At 39.0% G+C, this 15,493-nt stretch overlaps 1 protein-coding gene across 1 annotated transcript in view; it reads right to left on the bottom strand.

Moving 5' to 3' along the window:
• Positions 1-15,493, bottom strand: part of LOC122563513 (receptor-type tyrosine-protein phosphatase U-like) — a 330,644-nt gene that overhangs the window by 182,231 nt on the left and 132,920 nt on the right. Inside the window, exons 11-13 of the mRNA XM_043717332.1 lie at positions 14,790-15,063; positions 5,416-5,452; positions 3,308-3,425 (exon numbers count right to left, since the gene is read on the bottom strand). Coding sequence (XP_043573267.1) covers positions 3,308-3,425; positions 5,416-5,452; positions 14,790-15,063 — 429 coding nt within the window. The remainder of the gene's footprint in view (positions 1-3,307; positions 3,426-5,415; positions 5,453-14,789; positions 15,064-15,493) is intronic.

Here is a 15,493-nt window from a genome sequence, read left to right as displayed (position 1 = left end):
AAGGTCTCATTGTTCAGCAAAACTCCACAGGACTTTACGATTAAGTGCATAAGTCCTACCCTGATTTGCCTTTCCAAAATGCAGCATTTCATACTAATTTAAATTAATTTCATCTGCCACTCCTTGGCCTAATGGTCTAACGGCCCAACTGATCAATGTCCCATTTTACTCTAATCCTCACTGTACACTACACCTCTAATTTTGGTGTCATCTGCAAAATTACTAACCATACTTCCTATGTTCACATCCATACCACTTACATTAATGACAAAAAGAAGGACAGTGCTGTGATTGGCATGATGTCCACCAGAAGGATCTCACTGAATATGAGTTTTCTGATTGGGGCTGTTAACCCGGTCCAATCAAGGAGTCCTGGCTGACAGATATAAATAGGAGTGTCTCCAACTCTATTTTGATTTAGTCCCTACCCTCCCTTTGTTTTGATCACACAGCACTGCCCCTTGAGGTGAAGGGCAGTGTTTGTCACTGGCCACCCGGGTGTTTTCCTATCTTCCTGGTGGTGGAATTTGAATAAAGATTGGTGCACTTTGTGTCTTTCACTGTGTCTCACACGTATACACACACACCATGGGTACTGGGGATAAAATAAGCACTGCCGCACTTAGGTGGTAGTGTGGGGGTTAATTTTTTTTTTAAATTAAAAAAATAAATAGGAGTGTCAGGGTTCTACATACTCTAAGAACTGGCTTTGTGCGAGCTGAGTCAGCTTCGTGTGCTCTGCACGTGTAAATAAATGGTGACTTAATGATGGGACATCGGCCTTAATGAAGTTATTTCAGTGGCGACAAGAGAAAAACATGCCTGCGCAGAGGTTTGCTCGCAACAGTTGTCTTTACATTGGTATAAGAATTTCTAGCATCATGCTGCAATATGTGAAGCTTGACCCATTCAATCCTGCCTTTGAAGACTGGGCTCAGTATATTGAAAGGATGCATTTTCCGGGCAAAAGAAATTGGAGCAGACAAAAAGCAACATGTAATTCTCCTGACAGCATGTGGATCCATAGCATTTTTGGTTATTAGGAGCCTAACCTTCCCAGAAGGGGCCAGATACTAAAACTTTTCAAGAGTTGACGGATTTAGCTAAAGAATATTATGACCCCAACTTCATCTAATTTTGAGGCCCTATCGGTTTTACTCGACAGTTCAAGAACCAGCAGACTCCATATCAGGATTTTTAACAAGGTTAAGGCAAATAGTAGAGGCATGTGATTTTAGTTTAACCCTAAGCAAGACAATGAAAGATCATTTGATATGTAGGATTAATGATGTGACCACTCAAAAGTGCCTACTAGCTGAAGCCCAACTGGATTTCAAACAGGCACTACAACTGACTTGGTTGTTGGAAAATGCAGCAAGTGAAGTTTATGTGCCAATGGAAGTGGACACACTTGCCAGGCTGACTGAGCTTGGGGAACACCACATAGAGTCATAGAGACGTACAGCACGAAAATAGACCCTTCTGTCCAACTCATCCATGCTGACCAGATATCCCAACCTAATCTAGTCCCATTTGCCAGCACGTGGCCCATATCCCTTGCAAGGATGCACAGGTCAAATCATGTCATCCAGTTTGTTGATGATACAACTGTAGTGGGTCTCATCAGCAGGAACGACGAGTCAGCATACAGAGTGTAGGTGCAGAGACTAATGGTCTGGTGCAGAGCCAACAACTTGTCTCTGAAAGTGTACAAGATGAAAGAGATGGTTGTTCACTACAGGAGGGCACCACTCTCAGCTGGACATCGACAGCTCCCCTGTGGAGATCATGAAGAGCACCAAATTTCTTGGCATACACCTGGTGGAGAATCTCACCTGGATCCTCAAAACCTGCTCCATAGCCAAGAAAGCCCAGCAGCATCTCTATTTTCTGTGCAGGCTAAGGAAAGCCCACCTCCTACCCCCATCCTCATCACATTCTACAGAAGGATGATTGAGAGTACCCTGAGGTGCTGCATCTTTGCCTGGTTCAGGAATTGCACCATCTTGGATCGTAAGATCCTACAACAGGTAGTGAGGACAGCTGAGAAGATCATTCAGGTCTCTCTTCCCTCCATTACAAGACATTTACTCCACACACTGCATCCGAAAGGCTAAAAGCATTGTGGAAGACCCCACACACCCCTCACTCAAACTCTTCTACCTCCTGCCATCTGGCTGAAGATATCAGAGCATTCGGGCTCTCACGGCCAGACTGTGTAACAGTTTCTTCCCCAAGGCATCAGGCTCCTTAACACAGTATAATCAGATTATTTTCCATCTGAAATTCTTTCATATTGCTGTTAGAAAAATGTCTATTATTCATCATTCTTCTGTTACATTATAACTCGCGTGTTTTGCACTTCTGCACTTATGCCACGTATGGTTAAGTATTTGTGCTGTCCATGTAGCACCCTCAGTACTGGAGGAATGCTGTCTCATTTTTAATGTATCAGTTGTATATCGTAGAATGATAAATAAAAAGCTACTCTAGTCTTCTCTACCACTGGGCTATTGCCTCCCTAAAAGGTGTGGATGAGAAATGATTGATGATAATGCAATGTTAAAAACAATAACTGGAGAATAAAGAAATACCACATTGATATGGGGGGGGGGGGGACAGCAGTCAGCTATCTGACTATTTTACAAAGAAGCAAGTACGGTTTAAGAAACTGTCGGACATACTGGGAAGAAAGGATGCTTGGAACTTTAAACATCATTTGATGTGGTCTGAAGGAATGCCTGAGATTTGATGGTGTAAGGATTAATTGAACTGTGAATAGTTTATATAAATCAGAGAAACTTGTAGCGAGTGTGGTTAACTGAAATAAAGCTCAACTTTATTTTTGAGTGTATGACACTACTTATCAATGAGATTAGTGGAAATTCTATGTTAATAACTTTGATAAATTACTTTAAGTTAATAACACCACTTACTGTAGACATTTCACAATTCAAGAAATACTTACAAGAAGCACTGAAATACTATAGAGTCATATAGATGTACAGCACAGAAACAGACCCTTCTGTCAAATTTGTTCATGCTGACCAGACATTCTAAAATCAATCTAATCCCATTTGCCAGAAATCTGCCCATTAACCTCTAAACACTTCCTGTTTATATACTCATTCATACGTCTTTTAAATGTTGCAATTATACAGTCTCAACCAAATATTTCTTGAGAATATTTCATTTACTTGTGATAAGAGCTAGACAAAGTACATATGACATGGTCAATCCAAGCATTAAGAAAATTAAAGCACTAATGTTTTCTGCCAGGAATTCCATTTGGCACTTCAACTCTTACCCTTTATTGACATACAGGAGAATCAGGATAAACACTACCAGGCTTCCAGCACAGATGCTCAAGATCAAACTCAATTGATGAGAAAGTTGTACATCCTTTTGACTTCCTTTGTAAGCAGCTGTTAACAGAGAACAGGAAAGGAACAAAGAAAAGACTGCAATGTAGAATTATCTTTACTGAAGATCAAACCAAATGTGCATGGACTGCGTTTTATTCAGTTTTCTATACAATACAGTGTGAAGTAGAAACACAAGTTGGCACTGAAAATGTTTCATTTACTCCAATAGCCCTTTTCCAGCATTACGTTTGTTAGGAATGCACTACAAGAGGTTTGTATTCATTGTCTGGACAATCAAACTTGTTATAAAAAGCAATGTGATCATATTAATGGGCAATTAAGTTTGAAAGAAATAAGAGTGTTTAATACTCTTACTTTTTTTATCTATTACGTCATGTCATCATCTGGAAATAATTCAGTGCAGGAAACCTATGATTGTATTTGATAAATAAACCTGGCTATTCAGTCGATATTGTTGTATTGCCAAAAATGTGAAAGGGTAAGACTTTTCCTTATGTGGTCTGCCTTGGTGTTGATTTTGACCCGAGCCCTGTGGACAAGGTCATTGGCATAGTGAATGGTAATTCTGTTGGAGTGGAACATGTTGTTTTCTGGGCATTTGCAGTAAATATTAAATATCCTGCAATATGATTTTCCTACACAGTGTAGACAACAGTTCCTCCAATTTTAATGTGTAACAGCATCCATGCGTTAGTTTCTGATTTAGAAGCAGACAGGCTGAACACCAAACTAGAGCTGAACCTGTAATTCTTGCCTCAAACATTTATTGGAACATGAGATATTAAAAGTGATAACAAACCATTTGTCCTGTCAGTTTTATGCTGCAATTCATTAAGGTTGTGGTTGATCTTTACCTCCAATTTATATTGAGCTGAAAAATGTGTTGCGAGAAAAGCGCAGCAAGTCAGGCAGCATCCAAGGAGCAGGAGAATCGACGTTTTGGACATAAGCCCTTCTTCAGGCTTATGCCCGAAATGTCGATTCTCCTGCTCCTTGGATGCTGCCTGACCTGCTCCGCTTTTCCAGCAACACATTTTTCAGCTCTGATCTCCAGCATCTGCAGTCCTCACTTTCTCCTCCAATTTATATTCCCATTCACCAATGACACATTTGCTTTGTTGATGCTTTTACAATGCAAATTACAAACAAAAAGCTAACTTTTCTCCTTTGTTATCATTACTTTAGAGACATTCAAAGATAAGACAGGAACACAATTACTATGCAACACATATGATCCTTCCTCCATCCCACCTATTTTTCTCTTCAAACCCACACTGTGTTGTTAGATTTTCGTCTCCATCTGCAGGAGTGCTCCCATTCAAAGCAAAGATCTTTCCCATACCAGCTTACCATGGTGTTCCATTTAGAACACTCTTTCATTCAGTAATTGTAACTTGGAATAAGGAAATAAAGGCTAAAATCGATCAGAATGCCAGAGCCTGAAAGTCATCTACAACAAATAGAAAGTATATTTGCCTCCAACATGTAAAAATAAGCATGCTGCTTGAGGGGCATAGACGATACTTTAATTATCTGAAAAAGGGAGGAAATAATTAAATTTATTCCTTTTAGTGCACTCATTTTTATTTAAAGAAGTCTCATATTGCACTAAAACGAACTCATTTAAAAAGAAAAAACTTGACAAATAAAATATTGGAAACATTCTTGTTAATTTGAATGTGATTAGATAGATTTATGTCATAAAATGTCAGAATCAATAATGAGTTTAAACATATTAGTATTTTGACATGGTTGGGTGTTGGGTGGAAAGACAAAGAGAACAAAAAGGACAACGGGAAACACAAATGCTCCAGATTATGTCATTCATGTAATATGGCTTATTATTTAATCAACCTGTTTGTTTTAGGGTTTATTACCCAATAGGAAAGCTGGAATGCCCTTTTACTATTTGAAGATAATATTACTTTAATATAATAAAACAAATGAAATGGTAATGTAATGTTCAGGTAAAAACTTACAAATAACAAAACATTGGAGCATGAGACAATGCCACAGGAAAAAAAATTACCTTTTTCAGCAATTAATACACAGTTTATCTTTTTTTCCTGCATGTAATGCATTAAAAACAAACAAAAAAAAATCAGTAATCATTTCATTTTAGATTTGTAACAAAAACAAGCGAAGAACAACTTATTCAATAATGGCTGATCTGATCTTGGCCACAACTCCTCTTTACTGCCCATTCCCTATCATCTTTTCACTCAATACTAATTGAAAATCTATCTCCTCCTTGCTAATTACAATACATGTAAAATATACTTTGTGACAGTCTAATACATTTACGCAATTTAATTTGAGACATCAACAAACATATTCAGGATTGAGCAAATTATTATGTTCTGGTGAGTAGAATACAAAGTAAATAATGACCTGGATATTCAAAATTCAGAAATGATGTGAACATATTTAAAAACATTAGTATCTTTAATTTTACTGTAGCCAAACACTGTAATTTGAAATCATAGTTTGACTTAGCAAAGTACAGCTATTGAATATGTTTCTCTTTCTTCACATTAACCACTGTTTAATTATAGTTATTTCCATATGGATTCTTCTTCAGTAAATCACTCAAAGCTAGAAGGATGCTTGCAATGAGGTAAAGCTTGAACCAAAAACCTGTGTCTATAGTCCTTGAACGTGAAGAGGCACTTGCACTGCAGAAACTATATGTTAGTGGCTGAACAGAAAACTGCAATAGGTGGAGTAGATGATTTATACATTGTAAATCAACCAGTTTAGGCACATTATAAATGCACTCTGTTAGCTTTAAGACCCACAGTGGAACTTGAACTGTGAGCCTCTGACTTGGAAACAGGGGAGTTACTTACAGAGCCACAATGATGGGGATTAAGACAATAAGAAATAGGAACAGGAATAGATTGTCCAGCCCCTTGAGCTTTTCCACCATTTAACTGGATGATGGCTGATATGACATTCCTCTGACCCAATTTCCTGTATTTTGTCTGGGACCCTTGATTCCCCTACTGATGAAAAATCTGTCTATCTCAGCCTTAAATATGCACAGGGATTCTATCCCACAGATCCCAAAGACTCACAACCTTATAAGAGAAGAGATTTCTCCTTATTTTCAGTTTAAATCGAAACCCCTTTATTCTGAAACAATGGCCCTCTGGTCCTAGGCCATCTAAATAACATCCTGTTTTTGTGTTTCTCTTTCTAAAATGAACAATTTCACAATTCCCACATTGTATTCTATTTGCCAACCTTTTGCTGACTTACTTGCTCCCTCTGTCTCTGTAAACTGTTTGTTTCCCTTTCACAACCTGCCTTTCCACCTATTTTTGTGTTGTTTGCAAATTTGGTTGCAGGACATTCGCTTCCTTCCTCCAAGTGATTAATATATACTGTAAACATTTGCAGTTCCAGCACTGGTCCCTATGGTCACAGGTCGCCAACCTGAAAAAAACAATCCCTTATGTTGGAGACTGGACAGTGTCAAAGTTTGAATGCACAGTCTGCCTGTGTGGAAAACAAAAAGTAAGAAAGGTTGTCACAGCATGATAAATGTAACTAGTACAGGACAGGGTGGTCAGATCTGCGACTGGCAGCTGAGACAGAGCATGCTGATCGCCACCACTGTTTTGGCCTAATCCTTGCACAAGTCCATATAGCTTTACTTGCTATTGTAAATATTTTTGATAAGTTTATGAGGTACTGGCTATTATTTTTGAGGCATACTTTGTTTTAATAAAAATAAAATTGGACATATCCTGTTGCTAGAACTGCCTTGGTCCTGTCTTGGTACCTTTGGTGATATCCAGAGTAAGCCTGATGGACTAGACTAAGCAGCAATAAAAGCCTACACTGGCAACAGAGACAGTGGATACACTGGTAACAATCTTCCAATAATCCTTAGATTCTGGCTAAGTCCCAGTTGAAAAACTGCCAACTCCTAATACAAAAAGGGAGAGAGATAAAAAAACAGGTAACTATGGGCTAGTCAAATTGAAGATATTATTGGAAAAATTTTAGAGTCTATTGTAAAGGATGTAATATTTGAGCATTTAGAAATACAAGGTATAATCCAGCAGAGTCATCTAGCTTCTTGAAGAGGAATATATGCCTGACAGGTTTATTAGAATTATTTGAAGAAGTAACAAGCAAGATGAATACAGGGGAACTAATAGCTGTAATATTTTGGATTTCCAAAATGCATTTGATTGGGTACCCTATATAAAGCTATTTGAAAAACTATGAGCCTGTGGATTTATGGGAGAATGTTAGAATGGATAGAGAATGGGCAAATTAATAGGAAGAATTGGGTAGCATTTTCCACAAGAATCAATACTGGGATCACAATTATTTACAATATATGTTAATGACATGGATAAGGGATGTGATTGCCAAATCTGTGGAAGACACAGAAATAAGTGGGAAGGCAAGTGGTGAGGATAGCACAAACAGCCAGCAAGAAGTCATGGATGGGTTAAGTAAGTGGGCAAAAATTCAGTATTTCGAATATAATGTGGGAAAATATAAAGTTATTCACTTTGGCAGAAAGAAGAGGGACCAAAAATTATTTAAATGGGAAAAAGTGAATACAGATATGGCACACAAGGATTTGGGGATTCTCATTCATAGATCACAAAATCTAGCATCAAGTTCAGCCGGTAATAAGGAAGGCAAGTGAAATGTTAGCCTTTTATTTCTGAGGAAATGTGGTATAAAAACAGAGAAGTTTTTCTAAAATTATATAATACACTATTCAGACCACAGCTAAAATACAGTTTTGATACTCTAAAATAAGGAACGATATTGGAAGCAGTCCAAAAAAGACTAGATTAATCCCCGACACGGAGAAATTTTCTTATGAGGTAAGGTTGAGTGGGTTGAACTCATTGAAGTTTAGAAGAATTCTATGATTCAATGAAGGAGACCTTACTGAAATGTAAGAATCTTTAGGGGCTTGATAATGTATTTGCTAAAAGGTTGTTTACCTACATGAGGCAGTCTCAGATCAGAGGACAGAATCTCAGAGAAAAGGGTCATCCATCTACGACAGTGGTGAGGAGGAATTTCTTCCGAAGATAGTGAATCTGCAGAATTATCACTACAGAGGTTTGTACACTTGTCTAATTAAGAATATTTGAGGTTGAGGTAGACAGATTTTAAATCAGTAAGAGATTCAAGGATTACAGGGGAAAAGGCAATCAACTGGGGTTGATGATTATCAGATCAACTATGATATCATTGAATGGTGGTGCAGACTTGATGGGCTTAATGGTCTGTAATTCTTATTCACAATATATTTTAATGATTTAGATGAGGGAATTAAATAGAACATCTCAAAATTTGCAGATGACACAAAACTGGGTGGAAAGGTCAGCTGTGAGGAAGGTATAGAGACATTGCCCTGTCTTTTGGACAGGCTGAGTAAATAGGCAAATGCATGGCAGATTCAGTAAAACGTGGATAAATGTGAGGTTATCCACTTTGGTAGCAAAAGTGGAAAGATTATTATTTAAATGACTATAAATTGAGAGAGGTGATGTTCAACGAGACCTGCTGTCCTCATGCACCGGTTGCTGACAATAAGTGCACAGGTACAGCAGGCAGTAAAGTTAAATTGTATGCTGGTCTTCATACTGAGAGGATTGAAATACAGGAACAAGGATGTCTTGTTGGAATTATGTGTGGCATTGGTGAGACCACACTGGAATATTGCATGTAGTTTTAGTCTCCTTGTCTGAGGAAGGATGTTCTTGCTATAAAGGATTCATCATAGAAACACTACAGTGTGGAAACAGGCCATTCGGTCCAACAAGTCCACACTGACCCTCCGAAGAGTAACCCTCCCACACACATTTGTCTACCCTATTATTCTACATTTCCCATGACTAATGGACTTAACCTACATACCCCTGAACACTATGGGCAATTTAACATGGCCAAATCACCTAACCTGCACATCTTCTGTCTGTGGGAGGAAACCTGAGCACCAGGAGGAAACCCATGCAGACATGGGGGAAATGTGCAAACTCCACACAGACAGTTGCCCGAGGCTGTAATTGAACTTGGGTTCCTGCACTGTGAGGCAGCAGTGCTAACCATTGTGCCACCATGCCGCAGCATAAGTTTATTAAATTGACTCTTGGAATGTCAGGACAAATATATGAGGAGAGATTCAGTTGATTGGGATTATATTCACTGGAGTTTAAAAGAATGAGGGGTGGAGCTCATAGAAACCTATAAAATTCTAACAGGTTAGATCCTGGAAGGATGTTCCCAAAGGTGGGGAAGTTCAAAACCAGGGGATAAAAGCAAATTACTGAGGATGCTGGAATCTGAAACCAAAAGAGAAAACGCTGGAAAATCTCAGCAGGTCTGGCAGCATCTGTAAGGAGAGAAAGGAGCTGACGTTTTGAATCTAACTGACCCTTTGCTCTCCTTACAGATGCTGCCAGACCTGCTGAGATTTTCCAGCATTTTCTCTTTTGGTTTCAAAACCAGGGGTACAGTTTAAGGTTAAGGGGTAAACCTTTTAGAACGGAGGAGAAATTTCTTCATCCAGAAAGTGGTTGAGGCCAAAACATTATGTGTTTTCAAGAAGGAGGTAAGTATGGCTCTTGTGGCTGAAGGGATCAATGGATATTGGGGAAGGCAGGATTAGAATATTGAGCTCAATGGTTGGCCATAGTCATATTGAATGGCACAGCAAGCTCAAGGGGCCATAATGCCTGCTTTTGCTCTTATCTTCAATGTTTCTTTGCTTCTATATTTCTACCATTATTCCTCGGTCTTATGGCCACAATTTAATAATTCCAGTTCAAGTGTTGAATCATGTTATGTGACAGGATAGGCCCTTGGGAACCAGGATCTTATTTTATTTCAAAGCCAAATACTGTGAATGGTGGAAATCTAAAACAACCACAAAGAATGCTGGGGACACTCTGTTTCTCTCTCTACAAACACTCCTGGGTCCTCTAGCAATCATGGTTTTTGTTCTGATTTTATTTATCTTGATCCAAATAATCAACAACTTTGAGGAATCTGAAATTATAACAAGGGCTGTCGAGCTGGTTGTTGCTATGTCGGAGATCAATATTTATATAAGCTATAATTAATAAATCAAGATCATTGAGTCAGCATGGACGGGTTGGACCGAAGGGTCTGTTTCCATGCTGTACATCTCTATGACTATGACTCTATGAGTCATGGTAATGCTACCATCCCCAACATGCTGCATTCTCACTGTGCCCTTAAACAATACTAGGTATAATTCAAAATTTTACCGACTCTTAAGTTTTTGCAAATGGCCCTAAGTAGAAGACTGAAGTTATTCAGAAAATAAAATGCTGGAAAGAGTTAGCAGGTTGGACAACATCATGTGGACAGAGAAGAGTTAACATGTTGATTTTTCTTTCGTGGATCCAATTTCCACTGTTGAAGGTCAGGAACTCACAAATACCTCGGGGTGTTTGTGATGGATGTAATCAATTGTGGCTGCCCCAGAAAGTCCCATTCAAGTAAAAGGTTGACAGATTAACAGCTCCACCATCTGAGGTTGGAGCTACTGAAGGCAGCTCTCTTTTCATTTGCCGGCCACAAATTATGTAACCAGGAGGCTTAGAATTTTTAGACATCAGGAGGAAACCCCTCACAGTTCTAAGGCCCACATTTGAAGTGTTACTTTCAAATAGATTGGAGATTCGTTTAGTCATTAGGAATGTGCCAGTTTCTTGGGTGGTTTCCTAATGCGGGGGGTACCCAATGCAACTAATTGAATAACTTATTGAGCTGAGGGCGGTATCCTTAAGGAACCTAACTGGTTACCTATTTTGTCCTTGTAGCAGCTAGTATTCAGGACCCACCAATTCTGCCAAATCCAGTGGAGGTGAAACCATGTTGGAAAGCTGCCCACTGATCAGGATCACACTACATCTTCACCTGCCTCCAGTCCTATCTGCTCAGTCAAGCAAAAAGTGAGCCCAATGTTTCAGATCAATGACCTTGCATACACATTAAAAGATTAAAGCATATACATACCAACATAGCAAAAAGAATTTAGTACATGATAAGAGACGGGATTTGGGGTGGACAAGTGAAAAGAGAATCAAAGGAAGTGATTGTAATAGGCTAGAGGTAAAAAGTTAAGGAAATCCTCTTTCTCCAGTTTGATGATAAGACATTATAGAACATAGAACATTACAGTGCAGTACAGGCCCTTCAGCCCTCAATGTTGCGTGTTATCTGAAACATTAACTGTTTCTCTCTCCACAGTTAGAATTGCTCAGCTTTCTTCAACATTTTCACTTTTCTCAATTTAAGTTTCCACCACCCGTGGTATTTTACTTTCCAGTCAGATTATTCATGTTTATTCATATTCTTATAGAATAGAATCCCTACAGTGTGGAAACAGGCCATTTGGCCAAACAGTCCACACCAACCCTCTCAAGAGTAACCCACCCAGACCCATTCCCCTACCCTATTGCTCTAAATTTCTCCTGACTAATGCATCTAACCTACACATACCTGAACACCATGGGCAATTTAGCATGGCCAATTCACTGAACCTGCACATCTTTGGACAGTGGGAGGAAACCAGAGCAGCCGAAGGAAACCCATGCAGACATGGGGGGAGCATGTAAACTCCACACAGACCTGAAGCTAGAATCAAACCTGGGTGCCTAACGCTGTGAGGCAGCAGTGCTAACCACTGAGCCACCATGCTGCCACATATTCATAACAATTCATATAGTTATGACCTGTAACCTGCACACTGTACAGCTGGGAGGGCAGAGAGGTTTGTTGTATATTGGCATGTTAATAGATTTGCATTTATATGAGCAGCAGAGTGGCACAAACCAATAACTTTAGAACATATATGCTCATTTCAGTGACAGTGGCAATAGTAAGTTTAAAGGAAATATCACTTCCCTTCTACAGAAATATTGAGTACTTGCTGCCTGCTCATATTTTGAAATCTGTTTTTCTTTGTGCATATACTTAGAAACACAACAGGATACAGAGGAGAGAGTCAAATTATATCATATATATTAATATCACAACATAATGGAAAGATGCTAGACACCGTAAACTAAACAACTTGTGTTCAGTAACTGGTGCCTAATGCTGTTGATCTGCAGCATTTGAAGGACCCAAAGCATCTTAGAACTGTGAGATATATGGGCAATTATTATATGAGTTATGCATCTTTATTTCGTGGAGATTAGTCCCAGGGAAGGAATAAATTTACCTCTGTTGGAGTAACATGCAGTATAGACATGCAGAAATTTACTGTTCATTTTGGATAACATCCAGTTCTTTGGATAATATTAATTTCTTCAAGCACTCTGAAATTGTTCTCCTTGAGCAATGAAAGTTGAGGGGAGGCTTAGTACAGATGTTCAAACTGATCTGCACCCTTAACCAAGCTGTTCTAGTACACCTACTGAACTGGCATCTACCCGACAATGTGGAAAATTGCCCAGGTGTGTCCTGTCTACTAAATCAAGCCTGACCAACTACCACTTTACTCTTAATCATCAGCAAAATAATCAGCTAGTTGAAGCTCAACTTGGGTTCCACCAAGGTCACTCAGCTCCTGATATCACTGTTGACTTGATACAAACATGGATAAAAGAGCTGAACTTCAGAGTTGAGGTGTGTGTGAGACTACATTTGACATCAAGGTAGCATTTCACTGAGTTAGTGTGAAAACTAAAAGCACTGGCAAAATTGGAAACATTGTGAATCGGGGAAAATGAAACTCTTCACTGGTTGTACTGATACCTTGCACAAAGAAAGCTCATCATGATTGTTAAAGGTCAATTTTCTCAGGTTCAGGGTGTCATGGCAGAGGTTCCACAGGATACAGTCCTAGGTCCAACCAACCTCAGTGACTTAATATTAACCTTCTTTTCATTGTAGGGTCAGAAGTAAGCTTGCTGCTCGTGTTTTTTTTTTATTCACTCAAGTATAAAGAATGGACTAGTCAAAATTCTCAGGGGAAAATTGGAAGTGGAAAGTTACTTGGTCATAGCAGCCAGATTTTTTTATCCATCAATTTAGATGGGAGAAAATTGTGCAGGCCCTTTTTTTAAAAATCAAGATATAATTCACCACGCTCTATTCTCACAGCATGGGAATCTTTTTACATAGAAGAATGTTCAGAGGAAATGTTACCCATGCTTCCTCTAAAAAAGGTCCCCTCCAGTCTTCTGTTGTTGACAGAGTGCCATAGGTGTCAGAAGCTCTGTAGCACTTTGGCTGGCCGGTTTTTATTTGTAACAACATAATAGGAGCAACAGTAGGTCATAGAGTCATAGTCACACAGCACGGAAACAGACCTTTCAGTCCAACAAAACCATGCTGAACATAATCCCAAACTAAACTAGTCCTACCTGCCTGCTCCTGGCCCATATCCATCCAAACCTTTCCTATTCATGTACCTATCCAAATGTCTCTTGTAAGTTGTAAGTGTACCCGCATCCACTATTTCCTCAGGAAGTTCATTCCACATGTGAACCACCCTCTGTGTAAAAACATTTGCTTCTTGTGTTTTGTTTTAAATCTCTCTTGTCTCACCTTAAAAATATACTTCCAGGTTTGGAAAAACCCCAACCGAGGGAAAAGACAATTACCATTAACTCTATCTATACCTCTCATTATTTCATAAACTATCAGGTCACCTCTCAACCTCCTACGCTCCAGTTAAAAAAAATGTCCCAGCCTATCAATCCTTTCTTTATAACTCAAATCCTCCATGCTCTGGCAACATCCTGGTAAATCTCTTCTGAACCCTTTCCACCTTTTAATAATATCCTTCCGATAATTGGGCGACCAGAACCAGACACACTATTCCAGAAGAGGCCTCAAGAGATCATGTAGCTCTTTGGGATTTCTCCACCACTTAATAAAATCATGACTGATCTTCAAACTCAATTCCACTTCTCCACAAGTCAACACACCCTTACATCATGGTTCGGTGTGAGACTGGGGAGGATTAGCGGTTAATCAGTGCCGAATTTAATCCTATCTAAACCAACAATCATAAATGTGAAATTTTCCTGAGACATTGAATCATGAGGAGAACCTGATTGCTAGCTCATTGTTAGGTAGCCCCAGCACCAACTCCATTATCCAATACAGCATCCAGTTGTGGTAATGCAATGTTGCTTTGGCTGAGGTTAGCTAACAGGAAAATTTCACATCTAAGGTTGTTGATTGAGATAAAATGGAACAAAGAAGATCAAGGAGGTACTGGAAAGGCAATGACAAGAGTAAACCTGTCATAAAACAGGATACAGATTCACCTGGTTCAGAACTGTAAAAATGTGAATTAAATTCACTCAGCTCCATCAGTGCTGCTGAACTGATAGTTGGGAATTGAACAGTTAGTTGTAATCATTGTATACTTACCCCTTTGAAATTGCTCATGGCTTGAAAGTAGATGCTATAATTCTTCTTAGATACCAGCGGTACATTCCAATAGCCATTGTAAGTGCCATTATCTCCAACAGTGAAAGGCTTTAGTCCTGGAAGGCTGCTAGGTGTGAGCTCAGCACTGTAATAGTATGGCAAGTCTTCAGTTGCAGCCTCTTCCCATTTAATGGGCAAAGGAAAGCACTTCTGTGTTCTGGGTTCTTGCTTCACTTTATGTAGATTGTTCTGTTTCACAACGATGTGGTAAACACTTTCAACACAATGTCCAAAAGAAATTTATAATTAATAAAGTTATATGCGGAGCTTATTTGGAAACATTTAGAATAAAAATACAACAATATCCATTTCTAAAATGTTAAATGGACAAAGTCAGAAATCACACAGTACAAGGTTATAGACCAACAGGTTGATTTGAAATCACAAGCTTTCGGAACCTGACGAAGGGGCTATGTTCTGAAAGCTTGTGATTTCAAATACACTTGTTAGACTATCACCTGGTGTCATGTGACTCCTGACTCAGCCCATCCGAGTCCAACACCAGTACCACCACATCATGGTTAAATGGATGGACTAGAAAAGCTGTCTTTGAGACAGAGAAGATTAAGGAGAGATGTGATAGAGATCTTCCAAATTATGAAGGGTCTAATAGAGTAAAAGAAATACTGTTACATACACTAGAA

Source organism: Chiloscyllium plagiosum, chromosome 27 (assembly GCF_004010195.1).
Source record: "Chiloscyllium plagiosum isolate BGI_BamShark_2017 chromosome 27, ASM401019v2, whole genome shotgun sequence".
Classification (NCBI taxonomy): domain Eukaryota; kingdom Metazoa; phylum Chordata; class Chondrichthyes; order Orectolobiformes; family Hemiscylliidae; genus Chiloscyllium; species Chiloscyllium plagiosum.
This window is presented reverse-complemented; position numbering and strand designations above follow the sequence as displayed.